The sequence below is a fragment of the Artibeus jamaicensis genome, unplaced genomic scaffold, assembly GCF_021234435.1.
Source record: "Artibeus jamaicensis isolate MK-2021 breed Jamaican fruit bat unplaced genomic scaffold, CSHL_Jam_final contig_482, whole genome shotgun sequence".
NCBI lineage: Eukaryota > Metazoa > Chordata > Mammalia > Chiroptera > Phyllostomidae > Artibeus > Artibeus jamaicensis.
In genome coordinates, this window is record NW_026521857.1 from 11,067,756 (window position 1) to 11,080,626 (window position 12,871).

General features: G+C 37.6%; 1 protein-coding gene across 1 annotated transcript; it reads right to left on the reverse strand.

Annotated features, from left to right (window-relative positions):
- Nucleotides 1-1,495: 1,495 nt before the first annotated feature.
- PRL (prolactin) lies at nt 1,496-10,632 on the reverse strand. The gene is made up of 5 exons (XM_037131273.2): nt 10,605-10,632; nt 8,055-8,239; nt 6,119-6,226; nt 3,967-4,146; nt 1,496-1,687 (listed from the first exon to the last, which is right to left on the reverse strand). Exons 1-5 carry the CDS (start codon nt 10,630-10,632, stop codon nt 1,496-1,498), a joined length of 693 nt encoding a protein of 230 aa, XP_036987168.2.
- Nucleotides 10,633-12,871: the final 2,239 nt, after the last annotated feature.

The window sequence follows — 12,871 nt, forward strand, 5'->3', positions numbered from 1 at the left end:
TGGCATTCAGTTGTTTAGAGCGGTTGCAAGGGCTGAGTTTTCTGTGTGTCAGTTGGTAGATAGTTGATGTTGAGCCAGTTTTATTTGGTAAGGTGCTTGCAGGAGAAGGGAATAGCAGAGGGGGCTGTGGAGAATACAGAACACGTCAGGGCTATGGGGTGGAGAGAAGAATCAAGCCAGAGAATGTCCCCTTGATAAACCATAGAGTAGGGTATCCCCACAAGAGACACACTTGCCACTCAGAAGGAATTCAAGCTTTGTCTCTGTCAGTAATGAGAAGACTACACAAGCATCACATTAGTCAGTGACATCAAAACTTTCTCATTTCTCCTCATCCTCTGCCCCACCCAGCATATCAGCAGAATGAAGATGCAGAAGAAGGGGAAAGAAGAAGCTACGGAAATAGGTGACATTTACTTTCCCTGTGAGGCTCCTTAGTTGTAATAGGAGAGAGGAAAACATTAAAGAGGTTGAATATGGGATGGAGTCGAAACCTGTCTGGACTGGACTTATTGAACCCAGAGTGATTAAAATAGATGGACTGTGTCCAAGACAGTGCTAAGAAGATGGGAGTTCATGTAGCATGGTTGAAGACAGCCTCTGGAGAAGGATGGCTGTGCATGTTCGTATCTGCCATGGTCTGAATGTTGGTGTTACCCCAGAATTCAGTAATATGTTGATATTTTAATCCCCAAAGGTGATAGTATGAGTAGGTGGGGCCTTTGAGAGGTGGTCAGATTATAGGGGTTGGGTCTTCTGAATGGGATTAGTGCTTTTATAAAAGAAACAAAGCTCTCCAGTCCCTTCTGCCCTGTAAGGATACAGTGAAAAGTCCGTGACCCAGAAGAGGGCCCAATACCATGCTGGCACTCTGACCTTGTACGCCAACCTCCAGAAATGTGAGAATGAAATTTCTGTTGTTCGTAAGCTACCCAGTCTGAGGTAGCAGCCCAAACATACTAAGACAGTATCCTGCTAATTTTAGACTGTTTAGTAAACCTCATGCTACTTGGGTGTATTACAGTTTTATAGTACTTAAATTGTCTGTCATAATACTGTGAAAGTTAGCTGATAAGATATGGTTGGCTTTTATAAAGAATCCTGAAAATTCTGTCTTCTTGTTGGCATGACCAGCATGACTAATAATGATCAAATTCTTTGATTCTTATAACTTGACCCAAATGATTTACCATGATTCTAAATTAAGCTGTTAATTGTCTTATTTGTAATGCTAGCCTCTGCTATTTGTGACAGATTTTAATAGGAAATTCTCAGTGGTAGTAATGAATTTTCTCTTGATTTTCTAGTAAATAAAGATAAGAAACTTTGACAAATTGCCTTTTTAGATTTTGACACCTCTAAGAAGTCAGTTTTTATTTTTTTAAGACAAACCCATTATACCAAGCATGCATTACAAAGCTATAAAACTAATAGAAGCTTGCTATGGGATGGATCATTAAGAACCATCTCAGAAACAGAGGGAATGGATGTAAGCTTAGCAGTTGTTATCATAGATCACCCGGCACCTCAGGAGCTTGAGAAAGTTGTCGACCTTGTGTGAATCCCTGCGCAGGCAGTGGAGCAGGTTATAAAAGGCAGAAAGGCGACTGTCTTCATCGGCATCCTGCAGAGATGGAAATCCAGGCCAGACAGAGTAGACCTCATTTTGTTTGGCTTCGGGATAAACCTAAGGACCCAAAAGATGGTAACTTAGTATTAGTATTATTAGTAGTATTATTAGTATTTGCTTATCTTTGTGCTTTCTAATTGTTGAAATAATATTTGTGGAAGAGACATGAATGTGAAACTCTCCAGAGAGAGGCATTGATTACTGAGCCAGCGTATTAGAAATCTATCAATATCTATCATTTAAAAACTAGAAGCAAAGCTCAAGTGGAAGTTTTCTCACATGTATGTGACCACAGATGAAGTGTGTCCGTGGAGCAGTAGCTAGGTGGAGAACCAGAAAGTTGCTATTGGTATGTGGCTGTGAATGTGACCGAGGGACAATGGAGGAGCTCGCCTCCACTCTCTCACTGAGGGACTGCTTCATTTCAGTTGCTTGTCTCTGATGTGCACTTTGTACTTTATTTCTTCTGACAGCTCACATTAATTACATTGATCTTTTCCCTGCTTTGAACAGATTTTATCCCCCACATAGTATACATAACAGAGACATTAGAAATGGTGAGGGTTGTACTTGCTACTTAAAGGTCCAGATAATTTAGTGATGACTCAGACTCAGATGATCTGCTGAAGTAGTCAGGAGACATTCACAATCCACCCAGGACAGATAAGTGCCAAATTTTTATGAGGAATAGCTGCTTTCTTTTGAGGTCTGTGGGGTGGGAGGTTCTGGGAAAGGGCCAGTTAGAAAGAGAGTATTGGCAGTAACCCACCAGTAGTGAGAGTGGGTGGTGGGTGGGAGCACAACTGTGATAACAAAAGGCAACCAAGCAACAGGGAGGATGAGCACATGCCGTTCGATGCTCGCCATCAGCCTCTGCATGTTGGGAGTCCCCAGAGACCCGGGTCTCCGGAGACCTGGGTCTCCAGAAACCTGGGTCCCCAGAGACCTGAGAGACCTAGTAACAGCTGAGCAACTAGGGCTGTCAGGGAGTCTGCGAAGCTGGGAGGTACAAATGTGGGGGCATCGTACAGTCTGATCACTAAATGTGTTTTCTCCCGAATGTTAAGAATATCGTTTAAAACCAGGGATTCCTATTGGAAATTAAAATGTATTTAATAAAAGGTGTGCATGTGCGTGTGTTGGCTTGCATTTTAAATTTTTTTATTTTTATTTTTGGTGTTTGACCCTTATGACAAAATTTACTGTGCCAGGGACAATGATATGAGCAAGAGTAAATAAATACATGGTTTTCAAAGAAAGAACAAATAATGGAGTAGAGAACAGATTAGTGACCTGGGAAAGTAGGCCCACAGAAATGAAGAAAACCACTTGAACAGGTAGGTGTCTCTCTCATCTACCCTGACCTTAAAGTGTGCTCTGTGTCTGCTCCTGTGAAAATGACCAGATGCCACATGACAACATGCACTGTGTATACAATAAGAAAATAGCTCTCCTGTTACTGTTTTCATAATTGTATATGTTTCTTTAGATGATACATGATGTTTGAGAACTTCAGAAAGCTGTTTAGATGTTTCCTTGCTCATGTTGAAGTGATCCCATCTACATGGAGATATATATATTAAAAATATTCCCTTTATATACATATGAAATTATTTGGGGGAAATTACATGCAAGGTATGAGTTTCATTTGGAAGCCCCCCAGAACAAGATTTAGGATGACGTGACTCTATGAATTACAAAATAAAGAGCATTTCAGAAAAGATACACCCCCTTCCTTTGTAACCCTGAAATCTAGTGGCGTTGAGGCAGCATCAGTGCCCCCCCCCCCACACCTTGTCTTTCCAATCTCCTTCCTTCCCAGACAGATCTGTCTAGCAGGGGGAGGTGGGAGAGCGGAGTCAACACCATCCGATCTGATTTTGATTTTCTCTTTTCTCCATTCTCTCTTACACATTGATGTAGGGAGAAAAGAGAAAGTATATGAGCAGAATTTCAATAACAGGTGGCCTAGAATACACTGAGGAAGACATTATCTGGTAGATTCTACTCTCCAGTTTCTTTCCCTTAAAATTATTTTAAATGCCAATCCTCAAGAAGGGCCAAGGCTTGGATGGATTTGTGTGTCGTATAGGAAAGTCTGTGCCTGTCAAATATGACAGTGGGATTCTAAGATTCACTTACAGTAGAATCTATCACTATGAATTACTCGGCTCTTGCTTGATTTAATAGCAGTGTAGAATATAAAACACTTAAAGTTTGTTCTTACAGAATGAGAGATTTCAAAACTCATTTCTCTTCACAGGGCTCATCTATTTCATTAATTTAAAAAAGACCCAGAAAAACAAAAAACCAAGAAGTGTCACTAGGTTGCTCACCTGGCCAACTATCCTCTCCATGCCCGCCAGAAGTTGTTTGTTACGTTCCTCAATCTCTATGGCTTTTGATAGGACATCGCTGGGGGGTCCTTGCATACCACGAACTTCAGAGACCAGGTGATACAGAGGGGCATTCCAGGAGCGCAACAGTCTAAGGATCAGGCTCAGAAGGTCTTCATGCTAAGCAACCATTGAAATAATTACATTAAAACAAGCATAGTAAAATGGGTTATATGTAATTTTTGCTCAGGGAGACTGACCTAGTTATCTCTTTGTTATTCCTGTGTGTATGTAAAGTTGTTTCTAGGTGGTACAGGTTGAGAAAATCTAAAATTTAAGCTACTAGCTTACACTTTGCTAAAATTAAAAAAAAATCTGGCTTATTTAAATAACTACTTCTTTTAATGAGAGTTCTAAGAATTTTGTTTTCCTTCTGAAATTCTACCATTTGCCTACACAGGTAATTCTTTTATGTTCTACTGCTTTGCTGGACTGTGGGCAGAAACCGGAGTTTTGTTGGTGCTCCATACGTGGCCCTTCTGACTCAGGACATTCATATACCAGCAGTGATTTCTTTTAAAGATTAATTCCTATTAATGAACCAAAGTATTTGTTAATGTGTTGATTTGTGATTTCTACTTTTCTTTTAATACAAAATTAGAACAAAGAGAACGTGAAAAAAAGATACAGTATTCAGAAACATGCTCTACTCAATCTATGCCAACCCTGCTCTTAGACCACTGCATTTGCTGACATGTTCCGGTGGCTAAAATGGCACAATGGTGTCTACCTTTAATGCCAGCATTAAGGGAATTCACAATGAATGTTTTGTCCACTAGTTTACTATTACAAGGATTGTGTGTGAAATTCCAGAGAGCCGATCACCTTTGATGTAAAAGTGTTTGCTATCCTGATGTCAAATGGTAAGGGGAAAGAAGAGTGGAGAAGAATCAAATAGGCTTTGCCATGGAAGCATATACTGAGATATGAAAGAAAGGAGAGGTAAAGAGGGACTGGCTATGTAGTGGATGGCAGGGTAGTTTTGCTAGGGGCATTAGAACATAACAATGAAGTTCTGAATTGGATGAAGTCCAGACTCGCTGTTTACTACTCATATACTGGTGTTAATTCTATCAGCTCTCCAAGCTACGGTTTCCTCATGTCAGTAGGTGTAATAATAGCACTTTGTGTTATAGGGTTTTATATGAGAATTAAATACAGTAATGCACGTAAAGTGCATTGTAAGGTGTCTGGCAATGTAGTAACTATCAACAAATTTTAATTCCTCTTCCTCCTCCTTTTTTTACCATCTTTATTTTATTATTACTATTGTTATCATCATTATACTTATTACTAATGAGCTTAGCAGACAGACAGAATGCTGGTCATGTTACCAAAGTTGTAAGGAGAGAACACATTGTATTTATGGGAGCTATATATGTGAAGATATTTTTTTAAAAATCATGTTAACTGTGGCTATGGTAGGAAATCAGAAGAGAAATGATAATAAAAATAAATTGGATGTGGGATAAATTATTGTCATTGGAACAGAGGCAATAGTCATGAGAAGCAGTACAATAACTTACAGGTCCTGTTTGGGGGTGAGACTCATCACTAAGACAGAAGAGATGGCAGAGAAGTGAGTGAAGAGTGAAGAAAGGGAGAAGTGGTGTCGGAGAAGTAGGCCAGGCAAAGGGAGAGCCTCGTGTGTGGTGAAGGGCAAGTCCCGGTGTGACGGCTCGGGTGGTGTGGTGGTCAGCCGTGTGAAGTCCTGTCCTTGCGGGAGCCCCAGTCATAAGTAAAACTGCATTTATTTCCTATGTATCCATAAATTTTTCAAACCCTACATTTCACACATGCAAGTCCAATTCAGTTAATGCTTTCATACTGAATAATATATGCAGTCCTGGGTCTAACACATTGATTGAAGTCATGTCTGCATGGCCAATTTATAGATCTGTTATTTATTTTGCTGCTGTAATATTTAGCCTGCATTTGATTTTACGAATAGCTTACTAAATATATAACTTCTCTTCGATTGCAATTTTTCCTCCTTTTTGCTCTGCATGTGCAATTATCAGTACCTATTATAATGTCCCTAATAATCTACTGCCTCAGTTGTTTTGGTGAGAGGCCTGTACAAAAGACTCACATGGGTATTTTGGGCTTGCTCCTTGTTTCCAGGGGTAGGGATGGAAGCAGTGTGGCAGCTGTTGATGGCCCTCGCAATGAAATTCTTACCCTGGCCATACTGTTTATCCTGAAAGTGATAGAACAAATTCAGTCAAGGCTGTTTGGGTATTGAATCAATGAATCTATTACCAAAATATTAACACATTTGATAAATATACATTTTTTTTAGAAATGGGAACCACACAAAAATTAGAACATGAGAATTTAAAAAGTTGCTCTTTCCCCTTCCTTTCTATTATCTCTATAAACATTTTTTCCAGCTAACTTTCCTAAATTCTAGACTCTTCCCTTCTTTGCTATTTCCTTAATTTCATCCTTCCCATAGATTATTATTTGGAAAGTAAACACTAAAAATATTTGAAATATTAAATATTAAATGTTTATTATATATCATCTTTCTTTAGCATTTGAACAAAATGTAATAGTGCATATGTACTTATACTTAGCCATATAACCGCTTGTTTATGTAGGTCTGAACAGATAAAGTCTTTTAATAGGCATTAAAAAATTATAACTTTTCTTTGACTAATCTCTAAGCCCGTGCAACTATACCATCTTCATCATAGATGCAGAATACAGTTTGTTAATCATGATGAAATAATAAGTCAGAAAAACAGGAAATACTAAGCAATGAACTGACAATAAGAACAGAAAAAAATATAGCTAACACATTAACAGAAAAAAAACCCTAATCATTAGCAAACATTGTGAAAACTTAAAGAGATTACTAGGAAGATTTGGAAGACTAGAGATGGCCAATCAAAAATTTAGTGTGAAAGAAAAATTAGTGTGTAAAAAATACATAAATATATATTTATTATAAACATTGAGCCACATTCTTTCTGAACATCCTTTTGATTTATTGAAGTTCTAATCTATTGTCCAATCTTTGAATGACCTAAAAGAGTTAACATACAACTTACTCAGAGAACAATTCTAAACTAATCCTTCTATCGTAGTTCTAAACCCATACGTTGGAAATCTTAGAACAACAATTCATAGCACTTTTGAGCTTCAGGAAAGCTAGCTATTATTATTTGTTTATTTTCTTAACGTGCATTTAGTTTAATTTAATTTTGTCTAATCTGCCCAGCTTATTGTAGTGCAGTCCTCATTTATTAGATGTTTGCAGTGTAACAGGTGAAGTATACCTTGGCAGACACATACCCTACGTGCAAGGACAAGAAATCGACACGCTTCTTTTTCCTAAACCCCACCTAAAAGTTTTTTTATGTCAGGTGGCTGTGTCTCCGCACCCCCAGTTTCATGTGTTGAAGCCCCAACCACTAATGTACTATATTTGGAAATAGAGTCTTTACTGAGGTAATCAAGGTTAAATGAGGGCATAAGGGTGGAGTCCTGATCCAGGAGGATTATTCTCCTTATAAGAAGAGACAGCATAAAGTCCTCTGGCTCTTGCTCATTCTCCTCTTGCTTTCTCTGTCCCTCCATTTATCTGCCCCCTCCTCCCATGTAAGGAGACAGGGAGAACGCAAGCTGGGAAGAAGAGAGCTCTTACTGGAACCCAATCATTCTGGCACCTTGATCTCATAGCCTCTACAACTGTGAGAAAATGAATTTCTGTTGCTTAGGCTACACAATCTATGATATTGTGTATGGCAGTCCAAGCCAACCAACATAGATGCTTAAAATTTTTTGGAAATTAAAAACAAAACAAAATGAATCAAAGAAAAAAAACTGTTAGACTCTTTAAAAATCATTGGTATTTCATGAAACTGTCCCTTTCTTCTTGTTTCACAGTTCATTCACAGATGCCTTTTTTACATCTAAGGTGCATTCTTTGACTTATGTGGCTTTCTTGTTTAAAGTGAGGTATAGCTCAGTCATTTGCATGAAGGTTCCTTCTGGGAAGAAGCAAGAAGTGTGGTACTTACAAATTCACTGAACATTTCTGAGGAGAGACTATGGATGTAGTGAGACAGGACGACTGCACGGTCAAACAGGTCTCGGAGGGACACTTTGCAGTTGACAGCCCCACTGGGGCAGATGGGCAGGGAGTCCACGCTCCTGCACAGGAGCAGGTTGGACAGCAGCAGCAAGAGGAGCAGGAATGACCCTGCTTAAACAAAAACAGGAGCCATTCTCAGATGATCTATTCAGCAGAGGTTATCAAAAGTCATCCTGTGGAAGACAGCCTTATCTCTCAACATTGCCCTCAGCATGATTAGGTACTATAATAGCTGGGGTGGGGAAGAATCAACACTTCCCACTATGTAAATTTAGATACGGAATTATATTTGCACAGATATATAGTTGAAGAACTAGGTTGCTCCTTGCATTTTCGTACTTTTCCCAGAAGTGCTTCTATACCTTGCAAACATTTGGAGCTTAAATTAATTTTGAGCCAGAGTGTTTAAGCCATTCTTCTAAGATAGTGTCTTGGGAGTTTCTGCAGATTTTCAGCAGCCTAGCTCTCTTGGACTTTGTAATTTTTTAAAACATTCTACTGACTAACACTTGCATTTAGACACTGAAATGGCAAAGACAGCACAGTTGACCTGTTTGTTTCACCTCTGTGACTGTTAGGAATAAGCACATGTCTGACAGATGGCAGTTCCGAATATGAAGAGAAGTCTACCATAAAAAATGATGCTGCAGCCTAGATCTGCTAACTCACCTTAATAATGCCGTGCATTGAAGTACTTGACACTCTGCCAAAGTTTTAACATTTGAAGAAAAATTTAGTTTTACAATAGCCCAGTGAGATAGCCTCATCCATTATTATCAGCAAATTATACTGATGAACCAGAAGGCTTAGAGCGATTAAGGGGTTCTCCGCTGTCCTGTTATTAGCAGGTGGAGGAAGCTAGATGCTAATACTGCCATCTATTCACTTCCTCCAGTCCCACCCATTACACACACCTGTGAGCTCTCAGGCTATGTAAGTGTGTGACAGGCACTACAATCAGTAGCCACGATGACTCAGTGCTTCCAGAGGCCATTGTCTTACTTAGAAAAAACGATCTTTGATTCCATAAAAGTGGTGGCCTTAGGAGGTTTATTTATCCACTCTTCTTCTGTTCTATAAGACAGAAAAAGAGTGGATAAATATAAAACACACACTTTTAAAATCTTGGACAATTATCAGAGATGATTTAGTCATCAATTTGTTATCCCAGCAGATGGACAATTGTAGACCTCTGACATGTGAATAATTTATACTTTTAAAAAGAAAGAAACAATATGTTGAGTTTTTTTTAATATCAAATGACTCCAAAAGAATATCGGATACTAAAATGTGTTGGTCAGAAAAGCAAAACTTTTAAGCAATCTTCAATACATGTAATTTAATATGTCTCAGACAAAACTATGCAAGTGCTAAAGTTTTCTGTATAAAAAATATCTAAACCTAAACTCCTAAAATATCTAAAAAATATTTAATATAGAACGTCCACTAAATAGATTTCAGCTACAAAATAAAATAGATTAATATTATGAGATGGTTCATAATAGACATCAAGTGTTTTAAAAACATGGTGTTGCCAAAAAGTTTATTTTCTGTACCTTATAGTCATGAAATGTAGCTGGATGAATATTTATCCACAGGTATAAATAAAAAGTACTTAGCAGATAGAGAAATTGGAATATTGGTTCTAGGAGATTCATTACTGGATAAATACTCTAACTCTGTATTTATCTGTATGTGCATTTACCTGCACATTTATCATCTGAAGAATTTTCACAGTCTGAGATAAGATAAAATTGGTAAATGTTTTTGTTCTTCATTTCATAAAACAAATTTTATGGCTATACTAATTTCTCTTTTTTTGCAAATATCAACCAAGAAAGTAAAGGTGATTAGTTGTTACTCGTCTGTTGTTCTTTTTGAAATGTCATTTGCCTTCACCCCAATCAACACAGTATTATACAAGACAATTCTGCTATCATTGTCTACATTACGGCTTCAGAGTTGAAAGTTTCATCAGGTTGACTGATGACCGAACGACACGAGAAGCCTGGGAACCAGAAGATGTTAGTTTCTGCCTCTGGAGTTGTGATAAATTGGACCTAAAGACACTTTTGGTCTTATTCCAGTCCAGGGTTTGTCAACCTTGGCATTACTGGCATTTTGAGCTGGATAATTTCTTGTTTTAGGAGCTCTCCTGTGCATTGTACTTTGTTTAACAGCATCTCTGACCTCTACTCACTAGGTATCAGGAACACTTTATACCCCAATTAAGATAATCCAAAATATCTCCACACATTAGTGATATGTCACTGGAAGAAAAATTCCTTCATTGAAGAACCACTGTTCTATTCTATTGGACTTTTGTACAATTTCTTAAAAGAGCAATGATTAAATAGGTTTTCTAAACTCTATAACCCTGAAACCTCTCGCTAAGAGAATATTAGCTAAAATTTCAGATTAGTACCCTCAAAGGAGTGTTGCTAAAGCCAATGACTAAATGAATTGTTGCACATACCTTTCGATGACAATGCTTTGTTGCCCATGGTGGTGAGAATTTCGGGAAACACCCTTTGCCAGAGAAGATCTGGTAGTCCTACAGTTTTCTCTTCCCCAGGTATTGCCTTTATAAGCCTTTGACACCTTTATGAATATATTTAATCAAACATTTCCTTCCCTTTTACCAGTCATCTATTTCCGTCATTGAAATTACCCCCATAATTTCAAACATCAAGTGGTATTTTTTTCTTATTCATATTCAGGAAGACATATTGCCAAAAATGAACATTCTAAGAAGGATTTTGATTAATTCGACCAAAAGGAAATGAGAAAAATAATGAAGGTGAGATCTGGAAACTAGCTTGGGTTAGAGAACCTATAAAACTCTTGAAGTCATTTACTTTGAAATTTACCCTTATTTCTCTGCAGTTTCTTGAATATAGCATTATATTTCACTTAGGTGTCTCATATTCTCAAAGGGTAATCTTTATTTTTTTCATTCATATTTGCTGGGTAAAACTAAGAGTTTGAAACTTACACACTACATACCAGGAAACACAGAATAAAGATTGAAGAAGTCAGATTTTTAGTTCTTCATTATACTCTAATTACCTTTCCCCTCACTTCTTTTCCTGCTTTTACACATTATTTTGTCCTTTTAAAAATGGCATATATGTCTGATTCTTCATTTTAAAATGTGCATTTTTATGTGCCAATCTGTTTTGATTTAACATATATATATATAAAGTTACATCATTCCCAGTTTACAGATTAAATCACTGAGGCTGAGAGGGATTAAATGTCAAGGATGCAGAAGAAGTAATTTGCCAAGGTAAATGCTGGAAGGATTACTGCTTCCAGAGGAATCAGGAGGGATATGAAAAGGCTGGGGAATGAATCGCTTAGCAAACATTGTCCTGCACTGACATCAAAGATGAAGAAGAAATTCCTGGCCTTAGGGAGTTCATTTTGGGGAAGCGACAGAGTGGTTTTCAAGGGTGAACAGGCACACACTCACATGTACACATATGATGCAGTAAAACAAAGTTCTAGGCAGTCACTGCCATGTTCCTCAGGCATAGGTGTTGATCAACTATTATGAACATATGATCACTTTATGTCTCTGACCTTGAGCCACTCTGGGGCTAAAGTGACAAAAATTAATCTTTCATGGGCTCAAAAGTTCCATTTGCCTTTCAGAGACTTCCTAAATGAAATGATTATAATGAATACAAACTAAGTTGTTGACGACTTTCTCTAAAATTAAGTCCGTGCATCTAAAGCAGGCTGTGACCTTTAGTTTCAATTTTACCATATGTCTCTTATAGTAAATTTACAGATGAAGCAATTTAAAAAATAATCCCTTTCTATGACATTTACTTTTTCTATAGTTGCTACTGGCTCATTTATACTTCAGCAACCATCAGACTAAGTCACCTTATGGGACTAAGCTCCTTATGGGGACTTAGAAATCTTAACCAAGACTAACATCACTTTATTCTCTTCCTAATTGCCCTACTTGAAGCAAGACTAGATTTTGAATCATATTTATCAAGGACCATGATTTATAGTTTCTAACAATGGAAAGCTCAGCCACGATTCCATACACTGAGTCTAGGTATCCACTTTTCCCCCAGAACAGTGAAAGTCTGAATTATTCAGAGAGCAGTGTCCTGTGGTAGAGAAATTAATGCTGCACTATGTTCCCTCCTCTCCTAGAACTTTAAGAGTAGGGGAATCTTTCATAAGAACTGACAACTTAATCTTAAAATTTAAAGGTGTTGCAACTATGGTAGGTAGCCAGGAAAAGAAGAATCTAAGAAAACCCGAGCCATGTTTATTCAGTGGAGGCCATGATTATTTACCTCCGAAGAGACACGTTTTCTCTGTGAAATTTCTTATCTGCTTCCTCGCTGCTTCACTGTCCCACATGCCCATCAATGGTATATTGCAATTCTAAATAATGCAAAAGGCATATTCTATGCAAAAAGTCATAGTTGTCCTATTTTTTCCATTATATATGTTACCTACTTTTCACCCTAATTTTGTATATACTCTATTGTAGACCTTTCCTTTCTCAAACCCTGCTCTTAATATAGAGCAATAAAGAAGTTCATTAAGATTGGACTTGACTGTTTCTATATACAAGTTCATTTATTTACCATTTTTTGGACTAGAGGTTTAGTGTTAAATTCAGAGCTGATGATTAATTTCTGTCAAGTATCTGAATAAATACCTGAAATGATGTTAAATTTTCATGGTGTTTTTAGCACTTGAAACATATTT